Raw genomic sequence first — 15,789 nt, forward strand, 5'->3', positions numbered from 1 at the left:
GTATAAGGTCGTGTACTCCTAGATGACATGGTCGTACACAGACAAATTATCATATAAGTTTTCTTATTTTTGTGATTTTGCTTTTTAAATAAGTGGTTCACGAAGTTTCTACCATGAACACATGTTTTTGGTTGAGTGCTTGGTCTTTTCCACTTTTTTGTTTCATTATCTAAGGGCGCTTATTGGGGATAGGGCACCAATAGTTGCATTAGGACTTGTATTACCATAATGTGAGTTGTTTTCTTGTATAAGATCACTTGCCCTATATATTTACTCTATAATTTTTAATCGAAAACATGAAAATCTTATTTAGAGTTTTGTTTAGTGCATAATGTGAAAGTGATTCTTATGAGTTCCTAATTGTATCAATGACTTGTTAAGGATTTTTCCTTGTAACATTCCAAGTGATAACTTATCAATAGATCATTCTCTTTTGTCTCATTTATTTCCTATTATTCTATCATTTTCGTTTTTCTTCATAGTCATAAAATTTAGTCATCAGAACACTCTTTGCTGTTAGTTTTCTTCATGAAATCCGACCATCATTGGAACTTAACATTCTACCATCTCCACAATCCAAAGCGCATACAATGTCATACATCTACCTCTACCTCGATTACCTATCCAAGTTCTTTAGAGAGTCAATTTGTGAGTTGAGATTTGAAGGAGAATGAATGCAAATGGAAGGTTTGAGAGTTATCTCACAAGGATACTTCATGACTCTAGGCTCTTCTCTTTTTATTCATTACCCTACAAAACTCATTTTGCAAACGAACTCTAAATGTTTGTTTATGAAATGAAGTTTGGAGGGGAAAATTGAAAAGTGAGACTTTAGAATAATAAAATACACTTATAAGATAATTTTAGAGTATTTTATTCCATTCTTTCCCCCTAAAATCTAACTGACAAATATAAATTTGAAGGTATAACTATTAGGGCCAAGACTCTTGTTACCATTATATCCCGGAACCATTTTGGTTCAAAAAAATGATTTACTAATATGTGGACTTATTTAGATAACATAATTTTAATGGACTTACTTTTTAATTTTACATCTAACTAGTATATACTTTTAATAACAAATTTGTATGTACTAAAACGTAGCACAAACCTATCTAAGTATACCCAATACTATATTTGACCGTTAGCGTATTCTATTGTGTATGTATCCTTGTTGAGAAGAGTACCACATATTATGGGAGCTCCTAATGGCCTATTTTATTTCAACCTATGTTATTGTTCTCATCAACTTTCATTATAATCTGCTGAAAGTGTCATCTGATTATAAAAATACGATTTTATTGTTTGATTTAAACCAGGTTCCTTCTTACTTTTAGGATCCATTTGTGAGTTGAATTTTGGAGGAGAAGAGAGAAAGATAAGAAACTTGGAAATCATCTCACAAATATATTTCATAACCCTCAAACCTTTCATTTCCTTCATTTCCTTCATTTCCCTCCAAAATAGACTCTTTAGTTGCAACTCATTCAAGTCTATTTCCTAGCCTAGTACATCCAAATCCAAGATTCCTTTGGAAATGCGTGCAAGTTGGGTGTCCAAACAACCAAAGCAGTTTGGGTTCCACTCATTTATATATACTTTTAGTAGTTTCAGTTTCTCCTGAACAACAGAGGAACCCCGACAAACTTCATCATTCTCATTCCATGTAGTTAAATTCTTCATGTTGAAACCAAAAGTCATTCCTTCTAAACAGCTTTGGTTTAATTACAAAAGGTTTTTACCTTAGGATCAATGGGCAATGGTACTAGATATCCTTCTCCAAAGTTCATTGTGATGCACGGATCACTAAGGGTTTGTTCATGAGTTTGTTTTTGAAAGAAAATGAAAGACATTCCAATAATTTTAGTAGTGTATTTTATAGCTATGTAATCTTCCATTTTTTCTTCATTCCTCTCCAAAAACCAAAAAATTGTTTACCAATTAATTTATAGAGAGGAACAAAAGGAGAATGAATGTGTGATAACTATTTGTATTTTATTACTCTCAAATTTTCCTTCTATTATCCTCAAAAAAACTAACTCACACCTTTACTTCAATCCAAGCGATTAAAATGCTAAGCAAAGACATATAAATGATGTTTTATTATACATTTAATATGTTACTAAGGATAGCCTTATCAGCTATGAGAAAGATATTAAGTTGCAATTTCTTGGTATTATTAATATGATATCTGTCATCAAACCGGTTAGGATATTGGTATAGTGGTTCAACTGGTGTTTCACTAATTAAATTGCATACCAGCGAAATTAAATATATATATTAACATTAGTATTGAAAAATCAATAAAAAACCAATATTTTTTATTTTCATTAAAGATTTATTTTTAAATAAAAACTACATGCATGATCAGTACGATTCAATTGAAAACCGACAACTATGACCAATTTTGACCGGTTTTAGCCAATATGATTGCATGATCGATATTATTATTATACCATATCAGTATTAAATCAATTACCAGTTCAACCGGCCAATATAAAACGGTTTTAACAACACTGATGGATCTCATCAAATGATCCCCTACCCATCTACATTACTCAATCTGTCAAATTATAAAAGGTAATAAAATGGCAGATTCATAATTCAGCACTGAAGGACTAAGAGTCACAATAGTTGAAGCACTAAGATATTGACAATTTTAGCAATCATTGCTCATACCTATCAAAAAATTATAAATCCCAGAATTTAATGAAGATGTAATACATCTCCTAAAGTGTGTGCTGAACGCGGTATTAATGATTCAACAAAATATGCTCCAACCAAAAGAAAATCAATATGACGCAAAAGAATAAAGCCTGCTCCAATATACTTCAAAATATATGGTCATTTTTGTATGGACGGTGATACACAAGAAAAAGTGACAGATTTAGTCAATATTTACCTAAATTCAAGGTTACTTGTTTGGGTTGGTGTATAGGTAATAATCCTTGTGAAACATCGACCACCAGCAAACAAATAAAATATAAAAGATAAATATAAAAAAAACAGAAAAAAAAAATAACGAAGTTTGAGTGGCTACAAGATGTTATTAGGAAAAAAATAAAGATTACAAACTTTATGACAGCTATGTGTCCAAGGCCATGAAATGATTTTATTTGGTGTAAATTATAAACAACACAAAGTGATAAGAACTACTCAGGCATCTAATAGTAAATAAAATGACAACTCTCATATTTTTGTCACAATTATTATGACTATCTATCATTTTCCTTCTTGCACCGGATTGAGAATTTGGGATTTCCTACCTGATAAATAGTTAAAGTCCATAGATGAGGAATGCAGATCAATATCCTACCCTAAATTATGACATATATTAAAAAAAAATTGATTAGTGAAAAACATATATGTTAATTTTTATTATGTGTCAAAATTTTATTGGAATAAGACAGATTTAGAAACATGTTTTTGGAATAGTTGATATTCATTCATATATATGACACTAGTTCTGAAGGATTTGAGGAAAGTAAAACCAAACACAACCTGACATATTATTGTCATTCCTACATGTACCCCAAGTAAATTACATACTCATATCCTTACCAATACCACTTACCTATAGTCTAATCATGAAATAGAGAGTCTTAGAATAAAATAAAGTTGAAAGTTGCATTCAGCCGTAAAAACAATGGACCCTCCCTTGCCTTTTATTATCTGTATACCATTTTGGTATAAACATGTTAACTATTAAAGCTATGGGCAAGGAAGCACTTGTAACACATTTCATATTCTTCAAACATTATTAACCATGTCCCACCATGTATTTAAAGCCAAAACTTTCTGGTGTCATGCAAGCATAACATGTCTTCTTTGGCTGGCAATGCCCCTTGCTATTGCAACCAACATGGTGAAGTCAGATTCATCCATTCATGGTTCAAGGGTGGACGAACAGCAATTTATGAAACCATAATGAGCAACAAACAAAGCAATTTATTTTTGTAAAATTGACATCATAATGTTTACAGCATAAAGCAGCAGAAAGAAAAGGAAAAATATTAGATAAAGACAACAACAAATAACTATGGGGGCACACAGCTACACAGGACTATTATCTTTATTAATGTACAATAATTAGAATTATTGTTCATTCCATATCATGACTCCCGCTAATAAAAGCATGGCATGTCAATTAAAATTTTAAAGATTCATTACTATTATTGTTTTTACTTCATTATCATTGAGCGACACATAATTTGGGACAATAGATCTTTGTTTATTGTAGTGTTATTACAACAAGAATAATGAGAATGTAAGCTTCAAAAGTCTCACCTTGGGAGGCATACTCACAACAAAAGTTAACCCTTTTACTGCTACAATTATTTTAGGAAAAATCTACTTTATCTTAAAACTACTACATCCATTTCCCTCGAATATATTGATAGTGACACTAAATTCTTACAGATCTGGACTTTTAATCTAAAGGCAAGAATCTGTATGCAAAGCAAGTGGACCAAGTGGCAGAGACATCCTACGTAATGAAACTTGCCCTTTGCAAAATAAGCACTATTGAAAAAGAATGAAACTTTCTAAATCCTAACCAAACGAAAAAGGAAAATAGAGGAAGAGTGAGAGATGATAAAGAAAGAACACTTGCTTGAAAGTAGAAAAAACAGTTTTTAATATAGAAAGTAGCAACAATGACAATGCTGTATTATATCAATTATCATTATATTGGAAAAGAGAGAAAATTCTTAACCAAAAAAAGAAGTATTGGATTCTAGGGATATCAGTGTATGATTGTCCCTTAGAGAATCAAATTAAATTGAAATGAGAGGAGCAAATGAAGCCAAGCCTCCAGGATTTAGATTCCTTCAGAAAAAAATCTCCAGAGTAAAAGAGGAACCTCATTCAATACATACCTCCCAATTGAGATGTGTACTTTGTTCCACTATAAATACAGGACCATGGCTCAGAGCTTCAAGGCATAACAGCATACAAAGCTTTGAGTTCTGCATCAAAGTTCATTTCAAGTTCTTGTCTTTCTTCCTCAAAACCAAACATGTCAAGCACCTGTGGCAACTGCGACTGCGCTGACAAGAATCAGTGTGGGTAAGTGCTTCTTTCTCTTCTGTGTGTGCTTTTACAGTAAAAACTACATATATGCAGTTCATTTTTCAATCACAATATTTGATCTCTAAAGAATTAATCTATTTTGAAGTATATTTGCAAAGAATAAAGACTAACAAAGTTCGCTCTGACATATAACATGCAGGAAGGGAAACAATTACGGTGTTGTCATCACAGAGACTGAGAAGAGGTAATGTTTACTTTTGGCGTCCATTATATCTGGTTTTAAATGCTTCAAGGTCTGCACAGCCAGCAGATCATACACAAAGCTTATTATGTCTGTCATTTTGTTGTTTTTGCAGCTACATCGAGACTGCTGTCATGGATGTTCTAGCTGCTGAGGATGATGGGAACTGCAAGTGCGGTTCTAGCTGCGCTTGTGTGACGTGCACCTGTGGCCATTAAGGAATCTATGCACATTTAATTGCCATGTGTTTTGGCAATACAAACCTCCTAATAATGTAATCTTTCATCAAATAAATGTTTGTGCTGTTATCCTACTACATGTTTGTGTCAGTGACGCTCCTCTTAAGGTTATATAACAGCCATGGCTGTGGCACTCTGTTGTGAAATGAACTAAAATAAGTTTACTTCTCCATTTAATAGTCTTTTTGCACTGCCATTGACACCAGCATCTGCATCAGGATTTGAAAAATCACTGACTCGGACTAAAAATTGAAAAGAAAATCGGGATAACACAGAATTCGATATCTGTTTGAACTCAAGGTGAATGGGACACACGGGAAGGGAAGGCACCGAATTGTTAAGAAAACTGGTAATAAAGAAAGCACAGCTTTCCAAATATTCAGCCTAATTTGCTCATCCAACAAATTTCTAAGTTTTAAAAGTGGCATCTAAAGCTTTTAACAAAATGAAGAACAATTAACAGAGTTGTCTAAAGCTACTCAGAGCATAGTTTTCTAGATGGTATTTCGGGACAGTGAACGAGAAGTTATACTATATAGACACTGTAACTAGTATCAAGTTCAGTATAATTGGGATTGCTAATATGCTAGATCTATGATGTTTACAGAGGGATATATGATTCATCTATACATCAAAGCCTGAGGCCCTGAACGGAGTCCAAATTTGACTGATTCTATCAAATTTGAGATTAGGTGTGAAAGGCCTAAGAAACATTTACAGAAGGATGATATTTATGCATTTTTGCTGAAATGCTTCACCCAAACATACAATTTGGTTCATTGTTCCAATTCCGAATAAAGCAAATATAAATCTTGCGTCTTAATTTAATGAAATACATAATATTACCACACAAATATCAAGTGAAGGACAAGAGAACAGTGAGAACCATTGATACATTCTGCACTTTTAAATTTCTAAAACAACCATGTTTGCACCTAAATAGAGGGACTGACAGGTAAAAGGGGAAGCATAAACAGGGAAAGGGATCTATAGATTATACAACCTATATGCCAACCAAATGATTTGAGTAAAAACAAAAACAAAAACTGCTATACTATGAGTGACTTCATTTAAATATTTAAGTCTCAACAAGTCTAACGGGAGTAGTACCTCCTGATTCAAAAAGTTACAAGTTAATAAATTATGAATACCATGTAGCAACCAAGTTCCTTATTTTTAATTCTACCATTGTCTCCTTTTCTTTTTTCTTCATTCTCAAACATTGAATCCCTCCACACGGAGGCACTGCCGGTGAGCTTCAATCCATTTTGTACAAGCATCTTCGCCATTCTCTACTATGCATTCATCTCGCAGCTTTTTAGTGTCTGGGCAAGAACAGCAGATTTTCTTCTTTGGCTTTGACTCTGCACTAGTTGCCACAGTCACTGAACCTTCAGCTTGCTGTGACCCTTGTAAGGTCAAGGCAGGGGAAGTACTTCGCAGTTGCGCTCCACTCATCGTCTTATGTCTTCTGAAGTCAAATAATTACGAAAAATAAGTATAACTCGGATCAACTTGTAGCAAGTGAGGAGATTAAGAATAAAATCAAATGAAATTTTACTTAGAAACAAAATGTCAGTTGAACACAAGTTAGTATAATATGCTTAAATAAAACTAGGAGCATATAGGAACGTTTCATAAAAGCAAGGTATCAATTCATTGTCGTTTGAATGAAACATAAACTTTATAACCACAAGTTTGTTGTAATTCAATCCAATTTACCTTCCATCATAAAGTCCTAAGGTATCAAATCTCACAAATAACTATCAGGCAGAAGATGGTAAATCTAATTAAGTGGCAATTGGCAAATGAAAGACAAAATACATTAAGTAAAAAAAATAATAGAGTAAATTACACCGACACCCCCTGAGTTTTAGTGAAATTATACAAACCATCCCTCACTTTTCTAAACTTCCTCACTTTTCTAAACTTACACAAATCTCCTGTAGTTTTGTACTTTCATTACACTGACCACACTGTATAAGAAATAAGTGTAATCTTTTAAACAAAAAATGTGATAAATGCAATTAAGTTAAACAAAACATGATATATTGTGTAGGCACGTCTAAATAATATACAAATTAATGTATCTTTATTATTTTTTGTTACAAAATGCATCAACAATTATAAAGAAATATTTATTAAATCATTCTTATAATGTAGTGTAACGAACCAAAAATAATAAAGATACATTAATTTGTATATTATTTAGACGTGCCTACACAATATATCATGTTTTGTTTAACTTAATTGCATTTATCACATTTTTTGTTTAAAAGATTACACTTATTTATTATACAGGGGTAGAGTGTAATGAAAGTATAAAACCAGGGGAGGTTTGTGTAAGTTTAGAAAAGTGATGGGTGATTTGTATAATTTCACTAAAATTCAGGGGTGTCAGTGTAATTTATTCAAAATAATATGTATCTTGATTAATCAAAACCGAAAAAGACCCGCTTACTGAATATAAAATTATAAATAGATTTGTGAACCATAATAATTTAACATTTGATAAACCAAAAGCATCCAATATTTACAAATAAAATATGATATGGTTGCTTGGGGTGACCAGGGCCCAACTCAACCCGCTAACCCGGTTTGGGCTGATCATGGACGACACAAATATGATTGCTTTATTGGGTCTATTGGCCTAATTTGGATTTAAAATTTTGACTGAATAAGGACAAGCATGACCTGACCAAATTTGAATGTACATATTCAATTGTATGCAGAGTATTATTTGACCCAAAATATTACTGATTCTATATTTTTCATTATAATGAATAGAAAATATCTACATAATATTGAATAGATATATAAAAAGATATGCATTATATTTAATTATATCTAAATCCGATTATAGCTGAACCGATTATCATTTAGGGTCGGTTAGTCTTCCGGTCCATTTTCAAAAAAATTACCTACCCGTCCCATCCTAAAAATGTTACTGTGTAAATCCCAATAAGCCAAAAATCTAATCTTTTTGGAATTCTCGATTAAGAACACAAAAGGGGTTTTTCCATAAACTGAAGAAGAAGCCATGAAAAGAAAAACTTAGAAGAAATAGAGCGTATTGTACCAAGTTTGAATAGGTCTGAAGAGAAAACGATAGAGAAGAGAGCTTACTGTCCCCTCAGGCAATTTCCAAGGACGGCGAATGAACCAGCAAGAAGGATTTGGTGAAACGTTTAGAACAAAAAATTAATTTAATCATTTGTAAATAATGTATACCTAATTTAGTAAAGCCAACTTTTTTATTTACAGAATAATATCTAGCATCGAAAGATGTTACAACTTACAAAACAACATATCATATACTACATATATTTTTCTCTTGTATTTATAGTAACTCTCACTATTTATTTAACTTTAAATTCAATGTTTTAAAAGAATTTAATATTTATTGTTCTGCCAACATCATATTTTGAGAAAATTTATGGACAATGAATTATTTATACTAGTGTGTTGATCGCCGATCGACCCGCATTCTTATGTTTTTTATATAAGTATAAAAAATGAAACATATAAGTTCAATAGAAAATGTAAATTTAACAATATAAGATGTAATAATTGATTTTATATATACAAAACTTTTATAAATTTCTTGTGCATCTAATAATCATTATTGAGTTGTTGGATATATTTTTTCATGTGCTATTGTTTTATATTTGGGTTGAGAAAAAGATAAGATAAAAAAGAATGTGTGGGTGAGTAATAATGTATTGATAAAAAATGAAAGCAAAATGAGGAAGTTTCCATTTATTAAGGAGAGGTTAAAAAAGATAAAAATGTAATTTAAAAATTATACCATGCATGATAGTTATTATTTGTTTTGGCTTTATTAATAGTACTAGTGTGTACAGACACTTCGTGCCTGCCGGCGATATTATGTGATACTACATATTCAATTTTTATATATTATATATTTTTTTATGATAATGTTTAATTTAAGGTGAGATATGTGGTTAATTAATGTATTGGTGACAGTTGCTTAGGATTATATAGTTTTTTTGTAAAAATTAAATAATGTCAAGGGTAATATAGGAAATGAAAATTACATCATGAGAGAAGTTATTTCAAATTTTGGCTTTATATATAGTATAGATGTTAATGTTAATTATTACATACTATTACATAATAAATAATACACATGATATTTTGATTGTGTAAAAAGTTATATAGTTGGTGTATAAGTTTTATTATTAAAGAGGCTTGACTATTAATATATGAATAGGATTTAATATGTATACACTGACAGTGTAAATGTTTTTTACATTGTCAGTTAATCATCTATTATTGATTTATTAACCACCATTGACTCTAAAACAAAAGTAATACAAAATCAATGGTGGGTGATGTGCTGCTAATGTAAAAAACTTTACATTGTCAGTGTACAAATTTTAAACTCATATGAATAATGTGGGTTTCAGTATTTAAAATCTCTTACAATCATACTATTTTCTAATTATTAAAATTATTTATTATTTAAAGTATATCTTATTAAAATATTGTTTTTTATCTTTAAGATTGGTTTTAACTTTGAATATATCCATATTACAAAATCTCTTACAATCATACTATTTAAGATTTGTTTTAACTTTAAATTATATAATGTAACAAAATAAAGTATATTATATCTTCATTTATCCTTCTTTTTCTCTATTGAACTTTTGATTCTTGTTTACAACTACATGGAATGCACAAAGACAAGAGGGCTGTGAAGTCAATGGCACTCACATATTTAAATGCATAATCATATGAACAATGATCATCTTTATGGACAGACAAGTACTTGTTTTTATTTATAATTTTAATGGTAAAAATATTATTCCATTATATGTAGAATGATAAAAATGTCTCATCATATTAATTTTTCATTACTTTTGTGGTATTTGTCTTTTTATTAATGGAGAGAACCTCAACATCAATCGAGTTAAGACCATTTCCATTAACAGAGAGGCAAGTGCTTCAAAAAAATAAAAGGAAATACAATTTTTAATATCATATTTATCTTTTTAATTATAATAAGAATATATTTTTACTACTAAAAACATGTGCAAAAAACATGTACTTATATTCCAATCATACAGCTTTCCCTTGTTGCCAGTAGTGTCGTACAATATGCTCCTTGCCAAAAAATTCCTAATTCTAAACCTCAAACATTCTTATGTTACATAGGAACAAAAAAATCCCTTATTTTATGGATAAGAAACTGATCATTTTTAGGGTGTATGTTTCTTCCTCTTAACAAATATAACTCCCCAAAATTGAAGTAAAGTTTTACACCACTACATCAATGCAATCTTAAAACTAACTATCCTACTATCATTTGTAATTTTGAAAAAAAAAAACTAAACAAAATCAAAATATTTAATACATCAAAACATAGAAAAATATTAAATATTTTTTTCAAATCCTCACCAAATACTTATGTAACAAAAAAATCTACACCAAATACTTATGTACCAAAAAAATCCTCACCAAATACTCTTGCCTTATATTTATTGGTTTAGTCAATATTTTTTGTTGTTGATAAAATTGGTTTAGTCAATACATGTAACCCAAGTCGATACAACATGTAAATACTACAATTTCTATTCTCTACTATTGTATATATTCTTTATTTTAGATTCGAAAATGTTGACAAGTTTGTTATTTCAAGTATTGTCGAGTTAAACCTTGTGAATAAAAAATAAATGAGATGAAAATTTTATCATTTAAATGAATTTTCTCAACTTGGTTGATATTAATTTAATTCTTATGTAAGACTTTCATAAAAAAATCTGACTTTTTCCATAATAAAGTATATAGAATAAAATATTTATATTGAGATAATTTATTTTCTTAAATCCACTTATTGTTTGACAGTTATTTTGTTTCCCTTCATTCGAGAAATTATTATTTTAAAATATACTATAAAATAAAATAAAACACATATCAAATACTGATTTAAGGAGATAAATTATCACCTCCAAAATTTATTCTCATAAGTATAAAGAAAGAAGAGAGTTACACCTTACAAGCAAAGCAAAACACAAACAAACTAAGTAAGCAAACCAAACCCTCTTTCCTTTTTCTTTGATCAACCCTTGTTTTCAACTCTTCCATATTTTTCTCTAATCTTCACCCAAACACTTTTTTCTCTCTTCTTTGCAGGCAAAGGGTTTTTTTTGTTGGTTTTGTTGCAAGGCACAAACAGACCCTTTAAACCATCAATGGAAATAAGCTCAAGGCTTCAACTTCAACACAGAGAAAACCAATCTCCAATGAACTCACCGAGAACTAGTTTCAACAACAGTAATAATAGCATTGGCCTCCATGTCCCAAACACACCACCTATGACCCCAAAAACTGTCCCTAGATCTGACTCAAACAACCCTTACCCTACCACTTTTGTCCAAGCTGACTCATCCACTTTCAAACAAGTTGTTCAAATGCTCACTGGCTCACAAGAATCAACAAAACCAACAACACCACAACCACCTTCATCAAGAAACTTCAACATCCCACCTAAAAAGAAGCATCAAGGTTTCAAACTCTATGAGAGGAGAAACAGCAACATGAAAAACAGGCTCATGATAAATACCTTACTGCCAAATTTAGCACACAATAATAAGCATGAGATACTCTCACCTAGTTTGCTTGATTTTCCTTCACTTTCTCTTCTAAGCCCTATTACTCCATTGAATGATCATGACCCTTTTGACAAGTCTTCATCTTCTTCATTGGGTAGCTCTTCAGAGGAAGATAAAGCCATAGCTGAAAAAGGATTCTACTTGCATCCATCACCTATGTCAACTCCAAGAGAGTTTGAACCTCAGTTATTGCCTTTGTTTCCTTTGTCTTCACCTAGAGTTTCTGAGTCACCTTCTTGAGAAGGAAAAGTGGTTGTGCATCATCATCAGGCTATGGTTTAGAGAATGATCAATGATAAATGGGTTTTGATTTGATTATATTTTCATACCACAGGTACATAGCTTGTTTAAATTGTAAAATTTGTTTCTTTACATGAAATAGCCTCTTTATATTATACCTTACTGTATTATTATATCTTTCTTCTTGGATGAATTTTTAATTTTATTTTCATGTTCTATGAAAGGTTTCTTATAGAAAAATAATATATCCTGTTAAGGGAATATTAATAAGGCAGAGAGAGTCTCCTAGATTATGATTATGTGAACCAATTCAGTTTAACAGCAATTACCAAAGAGTTGTGTTTAGAGATGAAGAATCACAGAAGAAGGTTAAAGGGAGGGCTAGTAAATAGGAAGATTACTTTGGAAACAATTTGCTGGAATGAAGTTTCTGTATGAAGGAGTTGATCATATATTCATATCTTATCTTCTTAATTGGTTGTGCAATTTTTAGTCTGAACAGTTTTTTAAGCAATTGGGGTTTGGTAGAAAATTCAATTGCTTCAGTTCTGAAGTTCTCTTTCAGATCAAGAAGTAAAGCATAAACTTCTTTCTTTCTCTCTTTTGCTTTCTGTTTTATGTTTAGAAATGCAAAATATTCATGGACAATGACTAAAAAAGAGCCTATATAGGTTCTGATCATTAAAATTGCTCTAACAAGTTCTCCTTCAGAAACCATGTAGCTATCTGATTATTAAGGATTTTTCTACAGTGAGTGTTCTGTTTCCTGGACTGTGAATTACTAATACTAGGCAAACATTAAAGTCTAAAACTTGTGACATTGTGGGTAGATTTTAAAGCGCATAAAAAGAAAATTCACATGGTATGTATAAGGAAAAAACTGAAACAAGGACAACAAACATTTTGATCTCCATTCATAATTGTGACTGTCCAAATAATTTTTTTAATAAATCTTGGTAACTTTGTAGTGAAAACACAAGAATTGCTAACTTCACAGCGTTTGAATTGTTTTTATTTTGTAGTTGATTTGTGCCTACTAATAAAGTAACAATCACAAAATAGTCACTTTAGTTCACGTTTCCATGTTTTTGGGAATGAAATAATGAAAATTGAAAACACGGTAAAAAAAGGTGACATTTTTATAACTTCGGAGATAAAATGACAACAAATTCAACACCCTCTTGATGAGGCTACAGTTGCAGTAATAAACCATATGACTATAAACTAAATCAACCATCATTCTTGCTTATATCACTTAACCCCATTTTCTTACTTGTCGTAATGATTTTGATTTTCAAGTAAATTTGACAAAATGAGAATCAAAAAATCTAAAGATTAAGAAGAAGGAAGTGGAACTTTAGTTATAATCACCATACTTAGAGAATGGGAGGTATAAAAGAAACCATACATTAATACCAAAAGCAGAGAAAATATGAACATCACCTAAGTGTATCAGCTTAGACCATTGTAAAAGTTTAATGAAGATATATGACTATTTGGGTTCTTATTACTTTAAACCTTCTATTATGCTCTTTAAAATATCAAACTTAGAAATATATATTTTTATTTAATATTTATGTTTATTTAATGGTTATAGGTCTTATTTTTGTATAAATCATGGTTTGCATTTCTAAAATTGTGGTCAAAATCTGCAATTAAATGGTGGGTATTATTACACAATTTCACAACAAGCTCCAAATTTGAACCACATTCTTCATTCATGCCTTTTTGCTGGGTTTATATATTATTCATTATTATATAGGCAAAGTATCTCATTCCACTTCATGGGATAACATTACCAGTCCTGTAGATTGACACTTTCAATACCACAAATATGTGATTGGTTAAAAGACATATGAATAATAAAAGTCAGCTCTAATATCCTCATTACATGATTGCCCAAATTCAACTATTGAGATATGTTTGGCACTCATACAATTCATCAGTGTCATTACAGAATAATATGAATTTTTTGGGTCTAGATCACATTTCTTCAATGATATCTCATTTTATGTATCAGACCAATCATACATTATTATATAAATAAGAGAAGAAAACTTTAAAAAATAAAAAGTAACACTTTATATAGTTGTTAAAATTTGGTTCATCACAAAGAATAAAATACCATTTAGAACATATCATATATGTAACTTCCCATCAAGAATTTTCTTCCGTTCAATGATTGATAATGAATTTCTGACCTATGACCTAATCACTAATTTTCTTGACCACTACCAAGCCCAAGTCAACGACCTACGCATCCATTATATCTTTAGACTTGGCAAATATCTGTTTGGTTGTTACAAAAACTAAAAACAAAATTGGCCCATTCACGTTCTGTTCTGTAGCTCCTTGTTTGATTCCGAGGCAATTGCATTCAGCAGTCAAAAAATGTGAAAATTTTAATTGATGTGATATCAACAAACTTGAATAAGCCCTACAATACTAATATAATTGTCAACGGATGATTAAACTAACTTAGGAACTATTAGTTAGATATGGATTAAGTCATGAGATGTGTGAGTTTTAATATTAATGGTCAGAATTTTCAATCCCTGACACTTAACACATTCATTTTTTTATTAGTAAAGTAGTTTTGGTCCAACACCTTCTTATATCTTATTTATTTTTTAACTTGTTAAGTTAGAGATCGTGATAGACTAATATAATTTCTTAATAACTTAATTTTTTAAATTCAAACTCAAAAGTTGACCAACACAACTTATGATTGACCTATTTTAAAAGTTTATTACCTATATATAACAAAATAAATTCCCACCACCTCATCAATTGCCATGTGACATCTCTTCCTCACGTTCTCCTTCATTTTCCCCTCTCCAAAATGGTTTCATGGTAATCATATGTATCTTCTCACAATATATTTGTCATTTCTTGACAATTGTTGCATTTAATATAGTTTATTGCATTTTATGTCATCTCTTCTAAGGCTTTTTTATTGCATTTTTTAAGATGTAATACATTTGAATTGTTATTGAGGTCTATGACTCTCTCTTTCTCTTCCAACATTCTTTTTCTCTCAACAATCTTTTTTCCTCCTCCAATTTCATTTCATTATGTCTCTTCACTGTCATCATTTTCTCTCTCTTTATATATCCTCTTTAGAGTGCACTTATTTATTTATTTTGTAGATCTGATCTTTAGTATATTTTTCATTGATTTTTTAGTTTATTTTGTAGATCTGTTCTTATTTTATCATTGATTTTTGTATAATTTTTCATTGATTTCCTTCTTTTATAGACGTGTTCTCACTAATTTCATTATTTTGTAGATATATACTTCAAACAATTTTCTCCTTTAGCATCTGATAAACAAATGTATCTTCCTAAAGGAAGATCAAACCTTCAAAACATATGGTATGTACCCAATCTCTATTATATTATAC

General features: G+C 30.5%; 1 protein-coding gene across 2 annotated transcripts; it reads left to right on the top strand.

The window, feature by feature from the left end:
- LOC109363306 (VQ motif-containing protein 33-like) lies at nt 11,550-13,283 on the top strand. Of its 2 annotated transcripts, XM_019609526.1 has the most exons (2): nt 11,719-11,811; nt 11,843-13,283. In XM_019609526.1, the coding sequence occupies exon 2, from the start codon at nt 11,850-11,852 to the stop codon at nt 12,384-12,386; it is 537 nt and encodes a 178-aa protein (XP_019465071.1). In that variant the 5' UTR covers nt 11,719-11,811; nt 11,843-11,849; the 3' UTR covers nt 12,387-13,283. The 2 variants fall into 2 exon arrangements, with proteins under 2 accessions (XP_019465070.1, XP_019465071.1); XM_019609525.1 differs by having other exon boundaries at nt 11,550-12,983.

Source organism: Lupinus angustifolius, chromosome LG13 (assembly GCF_001865875.1).
Source record: "Lupinus angustifolius cultivar Tanjil chromosome LG13, LupAngTanjil_v1.0, whole genome shotgun sequence".
Lineage (NCBI taxonomy): Eukaryota > Viridiplantae > Streptophyta > Magnoliopsida > Fabales > Fabaceae > Lupinus > Lupinus angustifolius.

Bases quoted from the DNA above. Each gene is read 5' to 3' on its own strand.
- LOC109363306 (XM_019609525.1), top strand. From the start codon at position 11,727: ATGGAAATAAGCTCAAGGCTTCAACTTCAACACAGAGAAAACCAATCT.